The sequence below is a fragment of the Carettochelys insculpta genome, chromosome 1 (genome assembly GCF_033958435.1).
Source record: "Carettochelys insculpta isolate YL-2023 chromosome 1, ASM3395843v1, whole genome shotgun sequence".
Lineage (NCBI taxonomy): Eukaryota > Metazoa > Chordata > Testudines > Carettochelyidae > Carettochelys > Carettochelys insculpta.
This window is the reverse complement of record NC_134137.1, coordinates 355707564-355716477: the sequence shown is the minus strand read 5'-3', so window position 1 is coordinate 355716477 and position 8914 is coordinate 355707564. Positions and strand designations below refer to the sequence as shown.

Below are 8914 nucleotides of genomic sequence, written 5' to 3'. Positions count from 1 at the left end.
AGTACCTAGTTTCTGCTTGCCAAAACACACAGAAGTGGTGAAAGAGTGGAGATTACTTGGCAATTATCTGTTCTCAATCCTCTGAAGTACCTGGTGTTGGCCACTACTGACAGAAGACAGGATAGTGAGCTTAGACGGACCTTTGTCTTGTCCAGTATAACTGTTCTTGCATGCAGTGCACTCTCAGAACCAAATCTATATCCTGCAGTCACACATTTTCAGTATTACTCACAATCTTTAGTATGTTAACTTCTTACAATAAAAATGTGAGGGAAAATTACAATTTTCCTGCAACAATAGATTTTATTTTGTTAATCAGTATGTCAATTTAATACAGATGCATTTACCCAAATTTTACGATACTGTACATATTTTGTAATTCCACAGCATGCTTTGTAAAACCACAAAGAAGCTATGAAAAAAGGCTTCCATAGCTTATACTTGAAACAATGCCACCAGTGCCCCTGCTTATTTGGAAAAAATAAATAAAGACTCTCATGACTTCTGATGGGAGCAAAATTTGTGTGCGCGCGTGCATGCAAATGCACGCACACACGTGTATTTGGTTTCCCTTGTCAATCCCAAAACAATAGAAATCTGCAGACCTATGATTAAAAGAGTAACTTTAAAACAGTGGAAGTACAGCTAGTCTGACCAGCAGTAACAGTTGTACATTAATGATGCAAATCTTAATACGGCTCTTTAGAAAGGCACATTTCCTCAGATAATTTTTAAACTCCACTTTAGTTCGTCATTAAATTCAAACAAAGGCATTCAGTAAAAAATCAGTATTTTACTTTAAACATGCTTTTGCAATAACTGGAAGACTCCACCCTGGAAAACCAAACATGAAAATGTTAAAATAAAAAAAAAATACATGTTTTAATTGATGTATGTAGTTGAAATTACAAGGCGTTTCTGAACAATGTGTGGTGCACTAACAGTGTTTAAAACACCTCTCAATATGTCTATTTATAAGCAAATGTATGATCAAGCAGATTTACAATTTTTACCTCTGCAATTAACAAACCTGGAATCTAAAAATCCAGTACAAATTTTTAAGAAGCTTCACAACCCCATAATGAAATGATCTTTTAGTTATTTCCTAGCACAAATCAAAACAAGGTTCATAAGGAATTGCCAGGTTTTTTAAAATTATTCAAATCCGTCATCATTTGTATTCAAGTCTCGTGACTCTCCATGGTTCAAGACAAAGAAATCCTCAGGTTTTAAGCCATAACGTTCAAGGGCTTCATTCAGTTTAACTGGAGGATCCAAGTAATGCTGGGGATGGAAAGGAAAAGAGATACAATGCCAGCATTAGATAAAAGATGGCTTTCAAGCTCTACACAAACTGGTTTATGTTTTATATGTAATGGACAACGTGTGCACCAGTTGTACATTTTGAGATTACATGAAACTTTTGGGCTAACTGTAGTTTATTATTAAAAACATCCCCACTGAAGTTATATCATCAGTAACAGATGACAAATGACCTATAATTTTATAATAGTTTCTAAACATGCATCTGTTACAAAAAAAAAAAAAAAAAAAAAAGTCAATGCTACCTTACCCTCATTGGATAAAAGTTCTTAAATAAACTAGCACCAGGTCGCTCCTGGGCTGGGAAGCATGGAAAAAGTTAACTACTGGAAGAAGTGGTGTTAGAGATTCAACAGACTGCACTTTCCCAATTTTAATAAAGTGCATTTCCTGTCACATCATCTAAAATAGACTTCCTTCTCCCACATTAAGGTTACTGAGTTTAATTGTTCAAACAAGCAAACTGTCATTCAATGTAGCAACGAAGGGTCCTGTGGCACCTTATAGACTAACAGAAAAGTTTAGAGCATGAGCTTTCGTGAGTTAACTCACGAAAGCTCATGCTCTAAACTTTTCTGTTAGTCTATAAGGTGCCACAGGACCCTTCGTTGCTACTACAGATCCAGACTAACACGGCTACCCCTCTGATACATGTCATTCAATGCTTTCTCCTGTGATGTTGCTGCATTTTTTTTTACATAAATTTAGATATGAACACTTCATCTGAAGGTGTACTATGCACACAGCATTTCTAGGCAATGCTATTTGGAATGCAAGACATGTTTAAAAAAGGGTTTAGGGGATTATTCAACTTGTATTCAGAATAATGAAAAAGCACTTCTTATATCTTGCAAACTTTAGACTATTCAGGGTAGCCTGGATATAAAAAGCTGCATCAAAGGTACTTTGTTTACATGATATGTTGCAGACTTAACTCACTATCCAGGCTGTTGGTTACTAGATAAAATTCCTCTAAACATTGTAACAATTTCCCCTTAACTACACCTTTAGCAACAGGGCAACAAACTTTTTTTTTCCCCCCATCTGAAGAAGTCAGTTCTGCCCACCAAATCTCATGATCTAAAAAAATTGCTAGGCTTTAAAGGTACCACAGATACACGTCACATTTCACAGAGCTGCAAAGGACCTTGGGAGGTCACCGAGTTCAGTCCCCTGCCCTCCTGGCAGGACCAAGCACCACCACCACCCCTTTTGCTTCCCTAAATCTATTTGCCCCAGATCCCTAAATGGCTCCCCTCGAGGGCTGAACTCACAAACCTGGGTTTATCAAGCCAATACTCAAGCCACTGAACTATTCCTCCCTCAGCTCTGTTTGTCATATTAGAAACTCATTTATGGAGTTAAAAATTAAGCACTAGAACAGGATATGATCATGAATATTGAATCATCTGTCAATGTACCTCAAAGAAAAAAATATAAAAAGAAATGTTAATTTTCTGGGCTTCTTCTCTTACTCACTTCCAGAACTCATTTGTTATGAATTCTATTACCTGTATGACTATCTCTGGTTGTTCACTACATTAGCAGTCTTATATCTGGTCAATAACCTAGTACCACAAATCTGAGCATAAGTCATGCTGTTTTAATATGCACCATTGATCTCTCCTGATCAAGCATATTATGCCTGCCCCTTTTCCATCCCACTAGCTTCTGTGCCAAGAGAGCAAGTATTTCAAATCTGCATGCGTAAGAAAAGGCGCTTATTTTTCTCATCGCCTTTTTATCCTGAACTCCTTGATGACATCTACAAGAAATTCAGCTTTATTGAGAACACTTTTAGTTCAAGATATGAAATACTAAGAAAACCAAACTAGTTTTTTATTTTAAAAAAATTGTCGAATTTAGTTTTAACTAAACACATTCAATATGTAATTGGTTACATAAGGATTAAGGCACAGGAAGTTCCTACTTTGAAGACACAGATAATGAATGTATAGATGTTTGTTATAATATGAGATGATTAAGATTAATTACTATTGCTATATTTAAAGTGTGAATTAACTTCTGATCAGTCCAAACTCACCTCATTTGCTAAAGCAAAGGTTCCCCAGTGAATTGCTACAGACTTCTTGGTCTGAACATCTATATGGATTCTTACAGCTTCTTCAGGATTCACATGCTGGTATTTCATAAACCACCTAACAAACACAAAATAACTTACATATTTAATGTAACCTTTTACATTCAAGATGTCTTTATTATGGTTTATAAATAAGTGGCAAGAGGTATTAAGGTATCTTCATTTAATCAACAAGATCTACAAATGTGAACAAGCTACAGAGACTGCAGAAATCTATTTGCTAGAAATGACAGTAGCATGCCATCAGCTAACTATAATAGATGTATGCAACAGCATTCATATCTACAGAATTTGGAGTTATGGTTTTTAACTGGAATTCTTTACAGTAGTGAGAAGTTGTCCCAGTGTTTTCAGGTTAAGGGTTTATGGGCCATCTGCTCTGAAGAGAGTTCATGGTAACACCACCACAATCAGTACACATACAGAATCATAGGGTACACCAAAAGAAACATATTTCATTCTCTTCTCTCCAAGTCAATACTGACTAAGTATAGGTACTGGAGGTGCAGTCTTGTAAGTGAGATGTCAAGGCCCAGTGTATAAGGCAGAGGATTAAATCACATTTGTTCTGCTTCTAGGATTTGCTCTATGGGCCAGTGTCAAAATGTTTTACTACTGTAAAGGTCAGTGACAATCAGGCTATGTCTATACTACATCATAAATTCGAATCTAAGGCACTCAGCTCGATTTTAAATTGTGACTCTTCACACATCAAATACCATTATTTTGAATGTAGAGGGCGCCACGTCCAATATTCTTACTGACAACCTGAGCATGATTAACGGGAAGTTCAAATGTAAGTGTTTCAATTAATGGTAGTGTGGAAACAGCTTCCATTTAAATTTGTTTTATTGGCCTCCAGAGGAGGGACACATGTATCCCACAATGCCTCATAGTTGTTCATTCTGCCCAGTTGCATTGCAATGCTCTCCAGGTACACAGGTAAAAGGAAGCCTGCAAATTTGCATGGTATCAGGAATACAAATACATTTTCTTTCTGACCAGTCTCTCTTCCCCACACCCCACGGCAAAGATTTCAGGGGCTGCAGTGTGGGAAGATGACATCAAATACCCACAACCACTTGCAGAGCATTTTTTTCCCCATGCTGCACCAGCAAAACAACCAAAAAACAAAAACAAACAAAAACCCAGGATGTTATGGAGCTGAGGGAACTGTGGGATAGGTTCCCACAATGCACAGCTGCAACAGTCAATCTCTGGTGATTTAGTATGGCAACCACTAACTTGAATTTGTGGGAAGGTGAGGATACTCAAATTAGAATTTACAAAACCCAGCATTACAAATTCAAATTTCATAAATTTGAATTTATCTCATAGTGCAGAGATAGCCTTAAAGTCTCTCTTAAGGGGATGACAGAAGCAGATTTTGCACACCAGTGGGAATCCTAGCATTCATTTCTGAACCTGGTTGTTCACAAGAAATACAGGACTTCAAGCTCACCATTCTGATTTCTGTTTTGCTTCCTTAACCTACCTTCATCAAGTTTCATTTCTGGCATTTTAGGACTTGTTACCATGAGAACTGCTAAAGCTAGAAATGAAAATTTGATCCCATCTGAAAGTGTAGATACCATATGACAAATGGGATATAGGTGTCTAGACAGTCTTTCAAATGTTAAAAAGCATCCACCCCTAGAGCTAAAGATACTGCAGAATCGTGAGAACTGAAATAGGGGGAGTCACATGATAATCAGAATACTATAGTAGCGCTGTAAACTTTGTGCATGTAGGAAAAGAGATTTCATTCAGACAGATTGTAGTGGCCTTTCCTATCCCTATTTTCTTTTCCATGTTAAAACAATCCTATACTGTGTACATTTTTCAATCAGTTTTGGCGTAAAGCCTGATGAACACATTTCAGCTTCTTCCCATACCTTCTCTAGCTCTTTGCACTGGTCTGCCCTTAAAATGTAGAGTGACTTGACTACATTTCAGGGGTATGGGAAATTCACCTTCCACAGGCACGGTAATTAAGCTGACCTAACCCTCAACGTAAACATAGCTAGATCAACACAAGAATTCTGTGGACCTAGCTGCCACCATTCAGGGTGGCGGCGTATTTACATTAATAGAAAAAGCCTTTCAGTTGACCTAGGAAAAAATTTGCATCACAGCACTGCAGCTGTGCCATCCGTAGCCCAGATGTGCCTTCGCTCTCCCTTACTACTGCTGTAGACTTCAAATCTCATTTGCACTACATGTCCCAAAAAATTGTAGACAAGTGAACAGTTCAAAAGTTACAGATACACTTTTAGTATTAAAACAATAAAAAGAAATAAGTCAGTATACCATTTCATTCATATAGTTTACATATCTTTTGATCATTTGCATACCTTGGCTCATAAGCTCCAATGGGAATAGCTGCAAGATCAAAAGGTCCAAATCTTTTACCTATCTGTTCAAAAGCAACACAATAACCAGTATCTCCAGCGAAGAAAAACCTATTCCAGGGCCCCAAGACAGACCAGCTGCCCCAAAGAGTCTTGTTGTCATCTGTTGCAGTCCTCTTGCACCAGTGTTGTGAAGGCGTAAAAACAAACGTAACTGCATCATGCCCTGGGACGCAGTTCTCTTCCCACCAGTCTAGTTCAATCACATTTTCACAGCCACATTTCTGCATCCATTCCAAAAGACCCAGAGGCACAAACCATCTCAGCTCACTGCCAAAGCGCTCATTCAAACTCACTACAGTATTGTAGTCCAAATGGTCATAGTGGGTGTGGCTGATCATCACTGCATCTATTTTTGGGAGTTGATCTACCGTGCATGGAGGTCCTCGGAAACGTTTTGGACCCACAAACTGTGCTGGGGAAGCCCGCTGGCTGAAGATGGGGTCGTTAAGAATTACAAGTCCATCCATTTCCACCATAATTGAGGCATGTCCTAACCATGTCACTCGCATACCAGTTCCAGTCTTACCAATTAGTTCAGGGTTTTGAATGAAGTAAGGGTTTAACACAGGAAGTTCTTTATCAAGTTCCTAGAAAAACAACAAACAACAACAAGGGCAGCAACACGAGTTAGAAAGCAAAGCAAGCGGAACAAAAAGCTCACAGGGCACCAATCACAAAAATGGCTTGCACTTAGTATGTATCTTTCATTTCTAGGAGATCTGGAAGTAGGTTCACAGCTACAATTTTCAGTGACTCCCATTATCAATAGCTTCCTATTAAAATAATTACTAATCATTTAATCTTTGTAGTCCTTAAAACATGCTTCTGACAGCAGGGGAGTCAGGCTTGTGGCTCTACAAAGGAAGCCATTCAGAGATGTGCTGAAAACAACTTGCAGACTTGCACTAGAATGAAATAGAACTGCTCAGAATTAACATGATTCCTAGCAACAAATTCTGGTATCTTGCTCCTATTGCTCTGGAAGGGGATTTTAGTACCACTGCTACTAGCACTCCCAATTAGAGTTTTTGCCTTTAGCTTAAAATATTAGTGCTACACCTTGGGATCTGAGCAATATCCTTCCAGAATTTCCAGACAGACAGATATATTACAAAGTACTTATTACACTGAAGAGATTTCAGTCTTCCAGGAGGACCACTAATATGCTATCAGCAGAGTCAATAATTAAACGAATACTGCTCATGAATTTCTAAGGAGCTGCCAAGTAGAGAGGCATTATGTAGCACCCCATCTGCTACATAACTTATAGAAGGTGATTTTAAATGTGAAGTCCCATGGAAGCTAAACTAAAAATTGAAATATGGACTGTTCTACTAAAACTGCTTTGAAAAGTAGAGATTAAGTGTGGTTCTTTGGGTGCTCATTCATGAATATTCCCATCAGGTGTGCGTGCATGCCACACGCTGGAAGATTTTTCCCCTAGCAGTATCCAAAGGGGCAGCCTGAGCACCCCCTGGAGTTGTGCCTTCATGGCACCCAGTACAGGACCCTGCCAACCCACAACCCCTTCAGTTCCTTCTTACCGCCAAGCATGGCCAGCTGGAACTCCCGTTGCTTTCAAGAACTCCTTTGGCGAGTGTCAAATTTAGATTTGTATGTAGTTAATTAGTGGCTGGCTAGTAGTTTTTACTCACCAGTTCCCTTGGTGGCAGGGAGGGTGTCTTCCACCCAGTTTTTCCCCAGCACCCGGACATGCCTTGGGTTTAAATTTTGCAAAGACTGTGGCAAACCCATGTCAAAAATTGATTCTCACACTTCCTGAAGTATCTCAGCAAGAGTCTCCAAAAATTCTAGGACAAACCTGAACAAGGTTTTGCCCTAGGACCCTCAAGGACTGTGAGGAGAGGCTTAAGATCCTTCTTGTGGAGGCAGCTCTTTGCCCACAGTCTGACCCAAGATTGGTGGAACCAGCAACTAGCACCTTCTCCTCAGTGCACAGCATGTCGGCACTGATGCCGCAGGAGCCAGCACCAAACAAAGGGTGCTAAGAACTCCTGGAATTGTCATGGCTCCACGCATTAGACTTCTGAGAGGTGGTAGTGTCCATTTCTGGTGTCCCAGAATAAAGAGAGGCAAGAGAGAGCATGCTCTCCCCCTTCAAACATGATGGAGCCAGTGATGGCGAGACCTCTGCCAAACCAGACCACTATGGCCCCAACAGCTACCCGAGGCTTGGCAACTCCTGATCCCTTATGGGGCCAGTCAAATCTAGCCCACTATCATTTTCTGGACTACCATGGTTATGACATCCAGCTCCCATCCACTCCAGAGGCATCTGAGGAAGCACAGGACCTTACTGTCCAGCAGCACTGTCTTCTCTACCTACGAGGGACAAGTCACCAGAGATAACCCAGCCTCCAATCTCATTAAAAGGGGCAATTTGTCAATGATGGCACACTGATCACCATCCCCAACACACCATTCCCTGGTACTGTCTGCCCATATGGGGAAGTTGCACTAGTCCCTGGGCTCCTGGCACTGTTCATCATCACTGCACCTCCATGGTCTTCATTCTCAGAGGCCTCAGAGTCAGACCTGGAATCCTAACACACTACAGCCACAGGAGGTCATGGTCTAGGTGAGATTGCCAGCCTTCAGCCTTTCCCCATGCCAAGGCCAAAGAAGCAGCCTCCAATGCAGTGGCCCTTTTGGACTGCCAGGCTTTCAACAAAACCAGGGACAGGGACAGAGCCAGGCATCCAAGTTCAGATTGGCATCAGTGACATCAGCATCCTATGTCCCCCATCAGGCACCTGGACCATCTCCGGCATCAATGTCTGTGACTCTGCCAATGCATTGGCATCATCAGCACTGGCAGTGTGTCAACCCCGGGTACCATGTGATCCTTTTGGCAAAGGGCCCTTATTACTGCCCTCTGCACCATAGCTCTCATCCTTCCTAGCTAAGGCTCTCCTTCCAATGTCGATTTCCCATCAACCAATAGATCATAGGATCATAGAATTCTAGGGCTGGAAGGGACCTCAGGAGGTCATGTAGTCCAGCCCCCTCCCTACAGCAGGATCAACACCATCTAAGTCATCCCAGCCATAAATAT

At 40.5% G+C, this 8914-nt stretch overlaps 1 protein-coding gene across 2 annotated transcripts in view; it reads right to left on the bottom strand.

Annotated features, from left to right (window-relative positions):
- Positions 1-283: 283 nt before the first annotated feature.
- The window catches only part of NAPEPLD (N-acyl phosphatidylethanolamine phospholipase D), a 28083-nt gene continuing 19452 nt past the window's right edge, over positions 284-8914 (bottom strand). For both annotated transcript variants that reach the window (XM_075016982.1, XM_075016993.1), the window contains exons 3-5: positions 5779-6425; positions 3368-3482; positions 284-1284 (exon numbers count right to left, since the gene is read on the bottom strand). In XM_075016982.1, the coding sequence (XP_074873083.1) occupies positions 1156-1284; positions 3368-3482; positions 5779-6425 (891 nt within the window). In that variant the 3' untranslated portion in view covers positions 284-1155. The remainder of the gene's footprint in view (positions 1285-3367; positions 3483-5778; positions 6426-8914) is intronic.